Genomic DNA, 17,163 nt, shown 5'->3' on the forward strand with positions numbered 1-17,163 from the left:
TGTTCAAAGCAGTGAATGGTTCCATGCAGAACCCTTATAAGTTAACATCCCTTTAAACTCCTGACAGAACTTTGAGGGGAAATGTTTACAGCGGTTTGAGGCTTTGTATGAAAATGTCTATTTTCAAGTACATTTCTGCATTACACAGTTAACCCTTTTCCTTAGTAATTCACTGCTATAAAATTTTGCTTTGTTAAATGAAGCTTACAATACCAATGCAAATATAAAAAATCAGTATGTTTTGAAAGGTACTTTTCATGGCAAAAGGTACAATTTGGCTTTTATAGTTCCTTTCAAGTTCTATAAATACAGCTTTCTCTGTCAATTGCCCTAGTTCAAGGAGGGAAGCAAATCTCATAATTCGCTCCATTTCAGAGATCTCTAGCTTTCTTCTGCAATGCTTCAGGTCACAAGAGATCTATATGCAAGTTACTCTTACAGTAATTCATTTTTTCCCCTATAGGCAGGACAGCAAATAGGCCCACGCTCTATGAAATTGCTTATGATTGTTAAAAAAATAGAAGTCAATAATATCCACAGTTATATACTACTCAAGTGTTTACACTTAATATAACACTTTCCTGCTTTTGCATACCAATAAGCAAGACTTCTCTTTGAAGCTATGCAGGGCTGAAACATTTGCTGATCGACTCATTCAAAACCTTGAGTGCACAGACAATGCAGGTCTGTGCCAATGCATTCTTCTCGCTGTGCTTTTCCCGCGCCTCTGTTTGCTAGGGCTGCAGAGGCAAATTGACTTTGAAATCACCTTAGGTGTCATATTATGTCCATACTGAATGGCAGGCAACTAATTCCTCACGACACCAGTACCATGGGCAACGAGCCGTATGGAAAGACAGTGGGACAACAGCAGTGCTGTGGTCAGGGGGCAGAACATGGCATCATCCTGATAAGAATTCACCATTACCACAGTTCTATTAAAGTGAGCTGTACAGCATGTGAAATGAAGACCACGACCACTGCAGCTTTACAGACATAAGACAGCCTCCCAGAGGAAGGCACAGTAGGGTGTGTGTGTGTGACTATGCAAAGCTGCTTACTTCATGGAGGCTTAATTGTGCCACTACAGACATGAGCTGCAGGCTTGCCTTGAGTTGTTGCAGAAGAGGGCAACACATTCTTGCTAAACTGGGCTAGTCTTAAGAACACAGCATAAGAGCATCACTCTGCTACATAGCACTTCTACCCCAGTCCTCTCCAAATACACAAAGCAGTTTGCACTGACTTCCGTGAACACTCAGTTTAAGACAACAGTCTTTTCATTCTGTTTTGGCCTGACTGGAATGGTACTTGAGTGCCATCGAACCTTTTGCTGTGCTTTCTCCAATACCTCTACACCACATGTCCCAAATTATAGAACAGTCACCAGGTGAGAGGAAGAGGAAACAGATACCTTCCTTTCTCTCCTTTCAATTTGCAAGGATCAGTTTTGAAAGCACACTGCCCCCTCCCCCTCATGGGTGTGGAGCAAGGCAGCATTTGGTGCCTCATGTCAGGTGCCACAATACCAGATCTGACTCTGTATAAGGCAGCTGCATACGTGCTGTGGTTGGGCACCATGGAATGCGTATAGTTGGCATAACAGAGTCCTTGATGATGGAACAGGAGTGTCAGAAGACTTCCTGTCTGGTATGAACTGGAGATATCCTACTCGCACCAGACAGGAAGACTTCTGACACTCCTGTTCCATCATCAAGGACTCTGTTATGCCAACAGCACGTATGAAGCTGCCTTATACAGAGTCAGATCTGGTCTTGTGGCACCTGACATGAGGCACCAAATGCTGCCTTGCTCCACACCCATGAGGGGGAGGGGGCAGTGCTCTTTCAAAACTGATCCTTGCAAATTTTGAAAGTAGCATGGAGAGCAGGGAAGGTTGCCAGCAGCCTTCTCTCCTTCACTTCTGCTTCTTGCAAGCTTTGCAACGAGTGTGCGGAGACCCACTGCTTGAAAAATTTGCAAAGGTCAGATCAGTCTATAAAAGCTGCTCTGAAGGCAGTGGTGGTAGGGCACCTTGTCACTCTGCTGGTGCCTCAATAATCTGCCACTTGAGGCAATGGCCTCACCTTGCCTCATGAAAGGACCACCCTGCTCAGACCATCGGAATCAGTTTTATCTTCTTGGACTAGCAGAAGCTCTCCAAGACCTCAAGCCGAGCTCTCTCTCATCACCTAGAACTTGATCCTTTTAACTGAAGATGCCAGGGACTGAATCATAGATCTGCACATATGCAAACCATGTACTCTACAAATGAGCTACCCCCCTCCACCATAGCTACATACTGGAATTCAAATTATGTATCCCCCACTCCACCCCACTGAACTATAAAAGCATGGAACTTATGTTGTCCTTCATCCTATTTGTCTTGCCCTCTCACTCAACCTGCTAAATAACATTGATTTTGCACTATCCATGTTAAGTGGGGAAAAATGGCTGTCGTGAAATGTGTGACAGGTAGAGCGAAATAAGATGTAGGGAGCACTTCTTTTGCAACAAGGTCACAAGAAAGTAGATTAATATATTCCCAGCACAGCAAGAGGTGGTCCGGCAAGAGCAATGAGGTACTTCATGCAAGTGAGGGGACATCATCTGTGGTATGCTAAGGCCTCAAGATATATGATTCAATTTGCCTTACTTGTTTAAGGAAAGATGGTCTCTGCATCACTGTAGGCTATAATGCTAAGCACCTTCTCTTGGAAACAGTCCTACTGAGATCAGTGGAACCTGCTTACCAGTAAGTGTTAGACATGCATACACAATTATATTTGGATTTTTCTAATCACCACTGTAGTGCAAACACATAAATAATAGAAAAGTTTATTTAGGAAAAAGTAAATTGTCTTAAAGCATTAAGTCTTAAGTTTCCAAGGGTTTTGTAGTTTTAAAGTTACATGCATGGTCATACATTTCCATTCAGCACTGATGTTACACCTTTTTAAAATTTCATTTTTAAAACTTACAGTAGGATAGTTCTAACACACATGGGTTACAAAAATACACCCGATTTTCTTCCAAAGAACATAAACTTCCTTCCTATCACACACAGAGGTCGACAGCCAAACTGAGCACTTGTGAAAAGATGTCGCACTAGTGCAAAGTGCTTGTGCTAGCTAACTGTGCTAAGTCTGGTGCTTGTGATCCAGACTAGTAGGAACATAGGCAGCTGCCATATACTGAGACAGACCATTGGTCCATCTAGCTCAGTACTGTCTACACAGACTAGCTTCTTCAAGGTTGCAGGCAGGAATCTCTCTCAGCCCTATCCTGGAGAAGCCAGCGAGGGAAACCTTCTGCTCTTCCCAGAGCAGCTCCATCCCCTGAGGGGAATATCTTACAGTGCTCACATGTGGTCTCCCATTCAAATTCAACAAGGGCAGACACTACTTAGCAAAGGGAACAAGTCATGCTTGCTACCACAAGACCAGCTCTCCTCGTGTTGCACTACTGCAAACATGCTTGCGTTTGCACAACAGTGTGCGAGTACAGCACATCTCATTTATTTTCAAGGGAATTTTGTGCAAATCCTTGCAGGATTTTTTAGTGCAACTATGCAGTCTTTTCGCACCAATGCAACACTGCTCATTACACAAGTGTTTCATCAGTCAGAATGTCAGCCAATAATTCTGAAATTTAGAGTCTACTGGTGAGAAGAAAAAAACAACGGCATTTTTTAACATGACTTGCCCGAGTGCATCACAGACATATAGTTTCCTATGTCGGTTAATTAAATTTATACATGACAAATGTAATTTGAAATGGATGGACAGCAGTAGAAACAAGGGAGGAATTAAATAAGAATAGTAATAGTTGTTCTTTTAACCCTGCAAGAATTAGAAGTTTGTCAGCACCTGCTTTTTTCTGGCTCTGCATTTTCTCTTTAAAATGGCAGCAACTCAGCTGCATTCTGAACCCCTGCTACCTGAGCAAAGAGGCATCTTTTAAAAGTGGTGGTTCTCTGTATTTAGCACGGGGAGAGCAACTGGCTCTATCCATCCCCAGCACAACATCCCTCCAGTAGCTGTTGCTGGTGTCTTATTTAGATTGTGAGCCCTTGGGGACAGGGAGCCATTTTATCTATCTATATCTATGTAAACCGCTTTGGAAACTTTTTGTTGAAAAGCGGTATTCATCATCCTATTCTCTTTCTCTACCTTCCTTTATTTAGGACTATGGAGTGTCTTGCAAGCATAGAAAGAAGAGAGGGATGACAGAGTTTTAAAAATCTGGAATGCTATTGAATGACCTAAATAAGAAGAAGGGAAGATGACAAACAGGATCCTGTGTGCTTATCTTTAACTGCACAGTTTTAAACAGTCATCCTTTCTAATAATGAAGGTGGCCATCCTAAAATAAACAGGAAGAAAGCAGTGCAAACATTAGTCATCTTAATAAATAGAGCTCACATAATTCAAACTCAAGTAAAATTAGGAAGCGAGATGTCAATAAGTAAATAAAAAATACAGAAATAAGACACAATGAAAGAGCTGGGTATACCATGTTACTCCCATTCCGTTAGCTTTTTTCCTTTTCCCTCCAGGGAAAAAAAAATTAGCAATTATCAATTGTGTATCAAAACTGATGACCTTCTAAACACTTTAGTATTTAAAATACTATGTAAAACCTGATATTAGACCTAGAATTCATCGTGTTTTCTTCTAAATGGCCACTTGGAGTGTTGTGATACATGATCAGCCGCCAAGAGCACCAAGCGGACAAATTCTTCCACATCGAAGGAGTAATTTGTAAACTTCGGGTGCTTTCCTAGTGTTGGATGATGCCCCTGAAGAAAAGGGAGTTAAAATGGTTTTAGGGAAGCAAGCAAGTCAGCTCTTTTGCTGGAAAAATAGGCAGCAAATTGAGTAATTATTTTAATTCATAATCACTGATTTATTGATCCACCCTAAAGCAACAGTGTCAGTACAAAAATGCCTAACAGCAGCACTATTGACAATCTGAACTAATGGCCAATTAATTTCATTTCTCTTCCTCTTCCAGCTATTAATATAAAATGACTCCTTAATCAGAGCAGAGAATTTAATTTGGGCTGAAGCAGTAGAATCATAATTCATGTACAAGAACAGAGAAGGGTAAAACTAATCTTTAACACAATTAAACAAGAACCAGGAGTCACTGCCATCACACCCCCACCCGCCTCCATGCACTACCTCGTCCTGAGGGAACACTTTATCCTTCCGTTGCCATGTGATGTAATGGACACCTCTCAGCCTTGCTAGATCTAAATAACAACGTTCATCTTCACAGTTGTATCTAAGGAAATAGGGGAAAGAACATAGCACGTGACCACTAGCACACTTCCCTCTTGCTGTAGGGGAAAAGAGCAGAAGAGGCCTAAGATGACATTCTACTAGGCAACTCCCCTAGATGACGTTGCAGTGAGTCTTGCATTCCCGTGTTTTCGGGGTTGCCTTCCTGTGAATTTCTAGATCTGATTTGTGGTGGGGTCTTTTGTTGTTGTTTTTAATAGAACTCCATTGCTGCACTAGTCTGTACAGTGTGAGCAGACGAGTGCTATTTAGGGTTTTGAGGGCTCCAGTGCCTTCCATTGTTTCTTTACTCCTCCCCGTAAACAGTTAAATAGTAAATAAAGTGTTTATTTTTAAAATTTGTGCAATCAGTGTCATACTTAATGCAACCCACAGGTTTTTTAAGTGTTGGATAATCCAGGATAATTTTTACCCCAATTGACTGATACAGTACATTTTTAGTCTCCTTGGAGTACTATATATACCCAAAAACATTTGTTGATGTGCCTGAGAAGATGAGTGATCTCTTATTCTATTTGGAATCTAGGAAAGATCTTGCGTGTTCAGCCTCTGTGCTCCTTTCTCACAAGACACAGAATGAATAGATTCTACGATTTAGGACATCTATGGACATGAAGATTGCTCATAATACTTTGACAGTATTTTGTGGTGTCTCTTTGACCCCTAGCACTGTTAAGTGCACAGTTCTTTCAGTTAACATGGAGGAGAAACCTAAGTATGTAGTATACCGCTCTGGACTCCTTGGAGAAAAAGTGGGATATAAAATGTAAAAATAAAATAAAACAAAATAAAACAAACAAACAAACAAACAATAGGGGTTGTTGATGCCCCAATCTCATATTAATAAAAAGGCCATTTTAGAGAGAATATGGGGTGGAGGGATGGTATTTGAGCTCTTTAAGGCTGAACCTCACCTGGAAGATGGAGTTGCAGAGCATTGAGCACTAGGTTTTATGGTTTTTTAAACTGCTCAAATTGGGTACAATCGATCCCATTTTCCATCAAGAGTTAAATAGTGATAATTGATGGAGATGTAATGTACAAGGAGCTACATTACTTTAATTATTTTGGGAATGCTTTGTGCTCTAATCCTGCAAAGATACTTTGCAAAGAACAAATACAGTATGTTTATGAATAGTAAGCAGTATGTTTTACTGTATGTTTATGAATAGCAATTTCATATTTACATCAGAAGTAACAATACTAATTCTGAGTAACTGGAAATTGTCCAGATATGAAAAGGCATGGATTCTTTGAGCTTTGATATTGGCAAAACATCTAATAGTTCAAAAGTGGGGGTGAAAGTGGAGGTGCAGTAGTACAAAACTGATTTACTGATTTGGCAGCATGTGGAAAAGAAATATAATTTCTGCCCTTTCTATCTATTTCAGAAAATTTGGAAAAATTTCTTAAGAGTTATATGTTTTGTGATGGTTATCTCATGTGGAAACGAATGTTTTCATACACTGTAATTAGAGGGGTTTTTGTTTTGTGCTGGCAGAAAGAGAATTAATATTGGGGCTCTTTATGTGTTTGTTAGCCTACTTTCCAGTAGGCGTATGCGATCACCCAACATTTTGTGTGTCCGTGTGTCCCCCACCCCATCAACTTTGCAACACCTGGGCCAATATGAATCAAATCAGGTACAGTTGTAGGGACACATAGGAACACCTCAACGGCATAGTCTGTGATAATGTCATTCACCCTGATTCAAGATGGCAGATGTGTAAACATTTGAGGCACAAGTGGGCTAACTTGTGAACTGTCTAACCAATTTGAACCAAATTTGCTACAGCTGTAGGGGCACATGGGAAAACCGCAATGGCATAGTTTGTGATTATGTCATAAACCCCAATCCAAGATCACAGATGCGTGAACATTTGAGGTGCAACAGATCTAACTTATGGACCTTGATCTGAACCAAAGGGGGTTCAGTTGTAGTGAGTGACACACAGGGACATCTCAATGGCATAGTTTGTGATGATGTCATCCACCCCAATTCAAGATGGTGGATGCATAAATGTTTGAGACACAACTGGACTAACTTTTTGAACTGCTTGGCTGATTTGAACCAAATTTGCTACAGCTGTATGGACACATAGGGATTCCCCAATGATATCATTTTTGATGATGTCATCCACTCCGATCCAAAATGGCAGACACTTGAACATTTCAGGCGCAAGAGATCTAACTTGTGGACATAATGGGCATAACAGAAACCTGGCGGAATGGTGAGAACCACTGTTATTCCTGGATATAAATTCTACAGAAAGGGCAGGGAGGGAAGGTTTGGGTTTGGAGTAGCACTTTATATTAAAGAAGGGATAGAATCCAACAAGCTAGAAAACATAGGAGGACCGGAGTCCTCCACAGAATCATTATGGGTGACAATAAGAGGATTGAAAGGAAATGTGTTACTAAGTGACATGCTACACCCTCCAGATCAAAATGCTGAGAGTGACCTGGAGTTGGAGAAGCAAATCAGAGAAGCACCAAAAGCAAGATAGAGCTGTAATAATGTAATAATTTGTTATTAATAATAACAAATACCCTCACATAGACTGGGCAAATTCACATGTGGGTATTGACAGAGGGGCCAAATTTCTAGACATGCTAAATGACTATGTCTTAAAACAGTTGGTCATGGAACCAACCAGAGAGAATAAGACCTTGGACTTAATCCTGAGTGGTGCCTAGGACCTGGTGCGAGATGTCAGAGTTGTAAAACTATTGGGAAACAGTCACTATAGTGTGATCCAATTCAGCTTATATGCAAGTGTGGAATTGCCCAGAAAGTCCTATTTAGGTGCGTTGGACTTCAGAAGAGGAAATTTCTCAAATATGAAGGAACTGGTAAAAAGGAAGTTGAAAGGGGAAGTCAGGAAAGTCAAATAACTCTAGAAAGCATGGAATTTATTCAAAATGACAATACTAGAAGCTCAGTTGGAATGTATACCCAAAAGGAGGAAAGGTACCACCGAGTTCAGGAGGAAACTAGCATGGCTAACAAGAAATGTCAGGGAAGCCATAAAAGGAAAGAAGACTTTCTTTAGAAAATGGAAGTCCTGCCCAAGTTAAGAGAATAGAAAGGAACATAAACTCTGGCAAAAGAAATGCAGGGAGACAATAAGGAATGCAAAAAGAGAGTTTGAGGAGTACACAGCTAGAAGTGTCAAGGGCAATAACAAAAACCTCTTTAAATATATTAGAGCCAGAAAACCTTCCAGGGAGGCAGTTGGATCTTTAGATGATGAGGGCATGAAAGGGATTATTAAGGAGGATAAGGAGATTGCAGAGAAGCTGAATGAGTTCTTTGCATCTGTCTTCACAGCAGAGGATACTGAACATATACCCGCTCCAGAACTGAGCTTCTCGGGCTTGGAGGGTGAACAACTGGGTCAATTTGAGGCAATAAGAGAGGATGTTCTAAAACTATCTTGAGAATCTAAAAAGTAACAAATTGGTAGGGCCAGATGGATTCCACTCAAGAATTCTGAAGGAAATCAAATGTGAAATTGCTGATCTCCTAGCAAAAATATGTAACTTGTCCCTACAATTAGGCACTGTACCAGGGAACTGGAAAGTAGCTAATGTAACTCCATTTTTCAAAAATAGGATCCAGGGGGATCTGGGATATTACAGGCCATTTAGCTTAATTTCTGTGCTGGCTAAATTGATGGAAAGCATACTTAAGGAAAAAATTGTTAAACATATAGTAGAACAGACTTTGCTGAAGGAGGAACAGCATGCCTTCCCTCACTAACCTTTTGGAATTCTTTGAGAGTGTCAGCAGAAATGTGGATATAGGTAATTCAGTCAACATCATATACTTGGACTTCCAAAAAGCTTTTGAAAATGTTTTCCACCAAAGGCTCTTTAGTAAACTTAGCAATCATGGGATAAGGAGTCAGGTTCGTGTGTGGATTGGTAACTGGCTGAAGGACAGGAAATGGAGAATAGGAATTAATAGATAGTTTTCACAATGTGTGTGTGTGGGGGGGGAGTAAGAAATGGAGTCCCCCAGGGAACTGTACTGGGACCAGTGCTCTTTAACTTGTTCAAAAATAATTTACAAGTTTGGGTAACCAGCGAAGTGGCCAAATTTGCAAATGACACTGAAATATTTAGGGTAGTGAAATCCAAAAGAGCTTGCGAGGAGCTCCAAAAGGATCTCTCCAAACTGGGGGAGTGGGCAACAAAATGGCAGATGTGGTTCAATGTAAGCAATTGTAAAGTGATTCATATTGGGTCAAAGAAACACAACTTCACACATACCATGATGGGGTCTAAGCTGTCAGTGACTGACAAAGAGACAGATCTTGGGGTCGTGGTGGACAGCTCATCAAAAGCATCGACTCAGTGAATGGCAGCTGTGAAAAAGGCAAATTCCATGCTAGGGATCATTAGGAAGGGGATCGAAAATAAAACTGCTTATATTATAATGACCTTATATGAATCTATGGTATGGCCACATTTCGAGTACTGTTTGCAGTTCTGGTCACTGTATCTTAAGGAGGACATTGTAGAACTGGAAAAGGTAAAGAAGAGGGCAACTAAGTTGATCAGGGGTCTGGAGCACCTTCCTTATGAGGCAAGGCAACAGCATCTGGGGCTTTTTAGTTTGGAAACGAGGTGACTATGAGGACACAATAGAGGTGTATTAAATTATGCATGGAGTAGAGAGAGTGGACTGAGAGAATTTTTTCTCCCTCTCTTACATTAGAACCAGGAGTCAACCCATGAAACTGAAGGCCAGGATATATAGGACCAACAAATGAAGCACTAATTAGAAAAGAATCCAAACAAAACTAACTGCAAACTCTAAATGGGCTCCAAAATGAATGGGAGAAGCCCATTTGGTCCTGAAATGAAAAAAGTGATGAAAATGAATAGGGGTCTGAAATGGGTAGGGGACCAATGAAAGGAAGTACTTTTTCACACCGTGCATAATTGATCTATGGAATTCTTTGCCATGGGACATGGTGATGGCCAATAGCTTGGGTGGCTTTAAAAGATGCTTAGACAAATTCATGGTGGACAGGTCTATCAATTAGTGATGTGCACAGAACAGTCCGGAGGCCATTCTACAGGCCTCTTGGACCAGTCCAAGCATTGGCGGTTCGTGGTTCAAACGGCCTAGGGTGGGGGTTGCTTTAAAGGCAGGGGGAGGGGGTACTTACCCCTCCCGCCGCTTTCCCCTCTCTGGTGTGCCTTTTTTAGTTAGCAATTGGGGCAGCAGGATACCTTCCTGCCGCCCCTTCCCCCTCTCGGCTGCAAAAGGCTTCAGGAAGCGCAATGCGCGCGGGCACATACACGTCGTGGAGAAGTGACACGCACGACATGTGCACCTGGAGGTCCCTCCCTGGAGCCTGGAGGCTAAAATAGGCAACTTGGTTCAACATGGCAGTTAATAACATAAGAACAGCCCTGCTGGATCAGGCCCAAGGCCCATCTAGTCCAGCATCCTGTTTCACAAGTGGCTTGGTTGAGATTATTCCCAAGCTATGTGAGGCCCAATGCTACTTTATTTTATTTATTTATTGCATTTATAAACCACTTAACACCTAATTTATAAACCACCTAACACGTCTCGGTGCAGCCGAGAGGGGGAAGGGGCGGCAGGGAGGTATCCTGCCACCCCAATTGCTAACTAAAAAAGGCGCGCTGGAGGGGGAAAAGCAGCGGGAGGGGTAAGTACACCCTCCCCCCACCCCTAAAGGGACCCCCACCCCAGTGCTGGACCGCAGCTCTGTGGTTCTGTGCACATCTCTATTATCAATGGCGACTAGTCTGGTGGCTATAAGTCACCTCCAGCCTCAGAGGCAGATGCCTCTAAATACCAGTTGCAGGGGAGCAACAGCAAGAGAAAGGGCATGCCCTCACCTCTTGCCTGTGGGCTTCTCAGGGGCACCTGGTATGAAATAGGATGCTGGACCGGATTTGTCTTGTGCCTGATCCAGCAGGGCTGTTCTTATGTAATTAGAACTCCCACCATTCTCAGCCACAATAAATTGTACCTGGTAATGATAGGAGTCGCAGTTCAACAGTGTAGATGAGAAACGCTTGACCTGTCACACACAGTTATAGAGCAAGAAGAATCTCCCAACACCAGTAATCTGAGGGTTAAACGTAGGCCATATCCCCATGGAAACATACACAGTAGTGCTGTTCAGGTATTCACTACCTGGATATGGTGTACTTGAGTAAAGGAATCAAGGGAGAATGAGAATGCACTAGATAGCTACATCCTCTGGCACTGCCACACTCTGTAGCAATGCTCCCTGTGTCTCTGGGCACAGCATCTATCTGAGAAGGGCCATGTTTGTTATGGACTCAGAAGTATATGGAATATAGGCCTGTGTCTGATTTCATTTTATATTAAGAGTTCAATTAGATCTGCCTGGGTAATGCTTGGTAAATGATTTGTAGAGGCAGGGGTAATCTAGCATTGGGTATCAGTGTTTGTGGAAACTCACTGAGACAATGGGTCGTCTCGCACTGCTGAAATTAACCTGCTGTACAGTAATCCCCTTACCTCAATGACAGGATGCTTCTAGTCAAATGTGTTGATTAACTCCCTCACACATGTACCCCTTTTGATGTTACTTTAAATACACACTAGATAGAGGTACACAAGAAATAATGTAATTGCTGTCTCACACAAAATAGAACTAATTCTCTCACTAACTCCTGACTTTTAACACCTTTTGGGACCAGGCTAGCACATCTGGGGGCCCATTTGCTCAGAGATGCAGATTTGCTTTGGGCAATTTCCCCTCCTCAAGATAGCAGCTAACAGAAGATGAGATTGAGATCTCTCTGGACTGACCAAATATCCTGAGCTAATTTTGGTAATTAAAAGACAATATTCAGAGGATAGCAGGAATAGACGCCTTTTGTGATCCAGAAGACTCAAAAGGATGGAACCACTATAAGAAGGAGTCTCTGGACATGGCAGATTAGCAATCTTGTGCCTACAGCAAGATTTGCTCACAGCAATGCCAGAGTTTGCTGCTAAGCCGCGGGGCTAGAGGCAGGAACTCTGTCCATGGACAGGAACTGTCTCCTACAAGCAGTCTTGTGCCTACGGGCAATCTTTTGCCTAGAGCTGCCCAACAAGGATCCCAGAGTTTGCTGCTAAGCCGCGGGGCGACAACAGGAACTCTGTCCATGGACAGGAACTGTCTGTGACTTCTACTGCATAGTGAGAAGTCAAGACCTCCCCAGCCATGGTGCTCTGGCTCTCAGCCGTGATCTGAGCAACTGCAAACGCTCCTGTCTCCCACCAAGCGCCTCGCTCCTTCAAGCTGAAAAGATCTCCACTCTCAAGTCTCTGATCCTGGTAAATATGCTGTTCCTACAAGCCTGGAATCCTTTCGTCCCTTCCCCTTCTTCTCCTCCCCCCCCATCCTTTTCCTCTACTAATTCCTGAACCATGCCAGCCCTCAGCCTTCCTTCCCCCCTCTTTTTCCGTCTGTATCTGAATTGTATTAGGCTCTAGGAAGATTTAATACACACACATATGGTAGTTAGGAACACTGGTTGTGGCTAGGATGTTCTGTTTACTAATACTGTTAGTAACACTGATAGAGTGTTCTGCTTTCTGCTAGATTATGTTGTTACTCTTTTATACTCAATAAAGCCCATTGAATCTTGAGGATTGGTTTGATCTCCTTTCTTCCATGCGCCCAGATCCTACATGGTCACCATATAAAAGAACTTGGTCACTTGGTGACACTATGAGCCAGACCTAATTTTGTATACTAGCTAATGAGCAGATTTAGTATATAAATCAGGCCTGTTCCTTAACATGTTGAACCCAAGGTCACTTTCTCCGCATATCATGGGAAGCAAGTGCCCCCGAGTTCAGAACTGTCCTCCTCATACCAGAGTTGTACCTGTGGACAGCAGGGGGCTTAGCTATAGAGTGTGTCAGCACTGGGGGTGTAGCTAGTTGCATACCAGCATTGCCCTTTCCCCCAGTTTCTGAATAGAGAAAACCAAAACAAATGAGAGAAAGCCTCAGTGAATAATACTTCTTTTTCACGATAAATCTTTATATACATATGTGGGTTGGTCTGAGTAGGTCTTGCCTCAGGCCAAGGGATCGGACTAGGAGGTCACTAGGGTCCTGTTTGGACCTAGTTGGCAGTGCGTTTTACAAGTGACCACTCCAAGAAGGCAGCTAGATTTAGCCAGGGGCAGCCAGATTCAAGCCCCATCCAATCAAGGTGAATTAACAGAGTTGTCTCCTCCTGCTTGAAAAAGCTTTCCAGGACCTCTGCCAGCTGTATGGCCAAGTAAAGTTCAACAGCTACTGTAACAAGAGAAGCTGTTCTTCCCTCTCTGTCATGTAGCTATTACAGAATACAGAACAAAAGCCCTCTTTGGTACAGGAAATGACATCCCATCATCATGTGAGTACACAAGACAGACATTAAAAACCGCAAGCATAAAAACCAAATGAAGACGTACAGTTCAAAGATGACAGCCCAGTCTGGAAGAAAGAGAAGATGGGTAAGTCCTGCTCCATGCATTCCAATGAATATATCAGAATTGTGCGTAGTTTTCAGCTGCTCTGAAAATTTAAGCTCCCTACAGAAAAAAGAAAAAACGTGAATGGACATGCAACATGTGCTACTCCATTCCCCACCCTCAGGGCATCATAATGGGTAGATCATTATGGTTCAAGGATATTCTAGGATTTTGTACTGAGATTAGCTACAAATTAAAATAGAATATGTGCTTACAGCTACAATGGCATAAGTTTTAAAATAGGATTCTGATGCAGTGAATAAATTAACAGGTCTTAAAGTGAACCCAGTAAGTGTTTCACGACCCACCTTCTATTTTTAGAAACAGACAGTAGAACAGTTTTTTTTTTAACAGTATGAGAGCAGTATTGTCTACATCAAATAGATGTAGTATCCTTAACCAGGCTTCCACATCACTCTCCATAGCAACTGTGTTGCTGTCCTGTGGCAAGCAAGATGAGTCCCCTTCTCCCCTCCATTCTGAAGCTGTGGAGAAAAAGGGAGAATCATCCTTGCCCCTTCCACACATCCCTTGCCCCTTCCCCAGCTCCAGGGTTAGAAAGGAGGCTGGGTGCTGTTTTGTTGCATTTGCAAAGCATCCTCACAAATGTAGCAACCAAACAGAAAAGCACATTGCCCCACACTTCCAGTGGAGCAGTGAAGACAGCAATGGGCTTGTTTGGGCTTCTGCATTTGTGAGTTGTGCCTTGCATATCAGCAGTCAGATGTTTAGGCCCTACCCTGCTTTCCAAATGCAAGCTAAAGATGAGGGCTTGGAACAATCTCCCATTCTCGAGCTGGAAGCTTGGAACTGGAAATAATTGCTGCATTTTGGAGAAGCAACATAAAGTCAAGTATAAGACTGTGCCACTTAGGGAACAGAGTTGGTAGTCACACTCTTTTTTTTTTTTTTTTTAAGAATTTTTGCTTTTATTAGTTATAAAAATAGAACTGGTTACATCTCTGAGATTGCCGTAGTTGTACATGAATAAAAGCAATGACTTATTCACATTTTTGCCACACATTTTTGGTTGGCCACCAAATCTAGACAAAATTTGACTGCAGGCCTCAACATCAGTCATGTGAAGCTGATTCATATTTTTTAGATGTGTGTCATGGCTGTTCTTAAAGCCCAATCCTATACATTGTAAATCCCATTGTATTCATTGAGACATCCTCCCTAGAAAATGTGTTTAGGATTATAGTTATAAAGTTCCAATAGGATTTACTTCCAAGCAATTATACTTGAAGGGAGAGAAGACATGGATAGATGTCTCTTCTTTATGAAGAACTGCAAATCTGTTCTCTCTTTCCGATGCACTTACTTGTACTTGTAATTCACTATTCGGACCTCAAATAATGACAGTGTTTTCAAAGCACTGGCAAGCTAGGAAGGAAGGAACATAAGCAACATTTCAGTGTTGTATTGTTACTCTTTTCATATTTCCCCCAATTTCCTACATCTGCAAACATTCCTGTGTGCCCATCATTATATAGAAGCCTTTACTTTAAGAGGGGGTGAACTCCAACCTCATTCTGGTTTAATATCTTCCTGTATTCTGTACTTCGGGCAAGTATTGTCACTCTGATTTTTCCATCCTGTTGAAAAACAGATTTTTAAAGTTTAAATAAAACAGCACCACAATAATCCCATGATTCTAAGATGGGGAGGAGAAAGACCAGTTGGTTGACAATGAATACATTAGAGGCCTTAATGGAAACAATCAGTGGAGTGATTAAGATGTCTTTTCCATTTGATCGCCTCATTTGCATTACCCCAGGAAAGCCACACATTCCTTAAGAGGAATCTTAAGATAGATGCATGGAGCATGTGTTCTCTCAGCTCGCCTTCCTCTTCCAAAAGCAATATTTGCAATAAATGCCTAACAAGTGACTTAAGAACCCCCCAAACCCACCCACACAGAACTCAACAATGTTAAGAACAGCAAAAGCTTTCTATTTACTTTTGTACAAGCAGACCACATCAACAGCCCCTATTACTGCAGAATCAGGGGTGTGAGGGGAATGGCAGTCATATGGCTATACACAGTGTGTTTTATGCATCAATGAATGATGGAGGGGGAAGAGACTTGCCCATCTAACAAGGCTGTTATTTCCCTTCCCAATTTAAAAATCTATTGAACACTCAGGGGTAAATTATAAAAATGGAATGTAAAAGCTTAGCTACATGACACCTATTAATACCAGTAGGATATGTGCAGCAAATGGCTGCACAGAGGTTGAAATCCCAGCCTCTTTTGATAAATATGCAGTATATTCTTCAGGCAAATATTTTAAAGACTCAAAAGCTACAGGATCCCCCCCCCGCCCCATAGTGTATTCACTGCAGAATCTGCTTTAAAATAATAATAATCAAATTAATTGAGAACCAACATCTTGCTGTAGATTCAGATAGCACAGGGAGCAGACTTTACATCCCAGTTCAGCCAAGGATTTCTTGGGTGACTTTATTATTACTAGTTACATTTATGTCCTGCCGTTCTTCCAACTCAAGATGGCATGCATGGGCTTTCCAGGTGGTCACCTATTCAGACAGTAACCAGGCCTAGGCCTGCTTAGTTTTGAGCAAGGTGGCTGTATCATGTGTTCCAAGTCCACACTCTTTAGACAAGCCATTGTCTCTTAGGTTGATCCTGACGGAAGTTCTCTGGCAACACCAAGCATATAACACAGGATGGCTCTAAAATTCAGGGTACTACTATTCCCATAAAGAGAAAAAACATTTAGCAAAAATATCTACTGTCACTAGGCAGCTATTGGATATTTCTCCTCATGCACGTTCTGGCCGTCTTTGTCTTTTTGAATGCAGAGTTATTTATAGTTCCCTCATCACTGCAAGGGTGCATAAGGCAGCCACCTTTACATATTTGTCAGCAAGAAACACATACTGAGGGCAAGCTAGTAGAAAGGATTACTTAAATTACCATGAAACTTTGATTGTGTACACAGGAAAACAGAATTATTTAATGCTCAAATTCCAACAGGAGCAGAATTTAAAACAGAGATGGTAGTGGAAGAGATGGCACATGCAAATTCACTTTCATTTGGCTAACAACTGTGATTGTTACCACGTGACATACTGAAGCACTAATACCTTTGGTCCTTCTTGTGTGACATTTAATCTGTGCAGCACATGCTGGGGAAAAGCTCTGAATAATCCTGTGCCATGGCAGCCAGAGATCTGAAATCAGAACAAATATACAGGGATACAGATGTACATGTGTGCTCAGTCTTTTGCAGTGACAAAAGAGAAAGCTTGTTATGCATTACAACCTTCTCTGACTTATGTATCTAGTTATGAA

At 41.9% G+C, this 17,163-nt stretch overlaps 1 protein-coding gene across 13 annotated transcripts in view; it reads right to left on the reverse strand.

The window, feature by feature from the left end:
* Positions 1–2,822: 2,822 nt before the first annotated feature.
* EOGT (EGF domain specific O-linked N-acetylglucosamine transferase) overlaps positions 2,823–17,163 on the reverse strand; it is a 39,652-nt gene continuing 25,311 nt past the window's right edge. For 10 of the 13 annotated variants that reach the window (XM_053291141.1, XM_053291143.1, XM_053291142.1 and 7 more), the window contains 6 exons: positions 16,956–17,042; positions 15,371–15,439; positions 15,166–15,227; positions 13,782–13,901; positions 5,187–5,289; positions 2,823–4,801 (listed from right to left, as the gene is read on the reverse strand). In XM_053291141.1, the coding sequence (XP_053147116.1) occupies positions 4,655–4,801; positions 5,187–5,289; positions 13,782–13,901; positions 15,166–15,227; positions 15,371–15,439; positions 16,956–17,042 (588 nt within the window). In that variant the 3' untranslated portion in view covers positions 2,823–4,654. Of the gene's footprint in view, positions 4,802–5,186; positions 5,290–9,070; positions 9,242–9,581; positions 9,677–13,781; positions 13,902–14,149; positions 14,327–15,165; positions 15,228–15,370; positions 15,440–16,955; positions 17,043–17,163 lie in introns of those variants that run through there. The other 3 variants (XR_008315264.1, XR_008315265.1, XR_008315266.1) reach the window with 3 other exon arrangements.

Source organism: Hemicordylus capensis, chromosome 2 (assembly GCF_027244095.1).
Source record: "Hemicordylus capensis ecotype Gifberg chromosome 2, rHemCap1.1.pri, whole genome shotgun sequence".
Lineage (NCBI taxonomy): Eukaryota > Metazoa > Chordata > Lepidosauria > Squamata > Cordylidae > Hemicordylus > Hemicordylus capensis.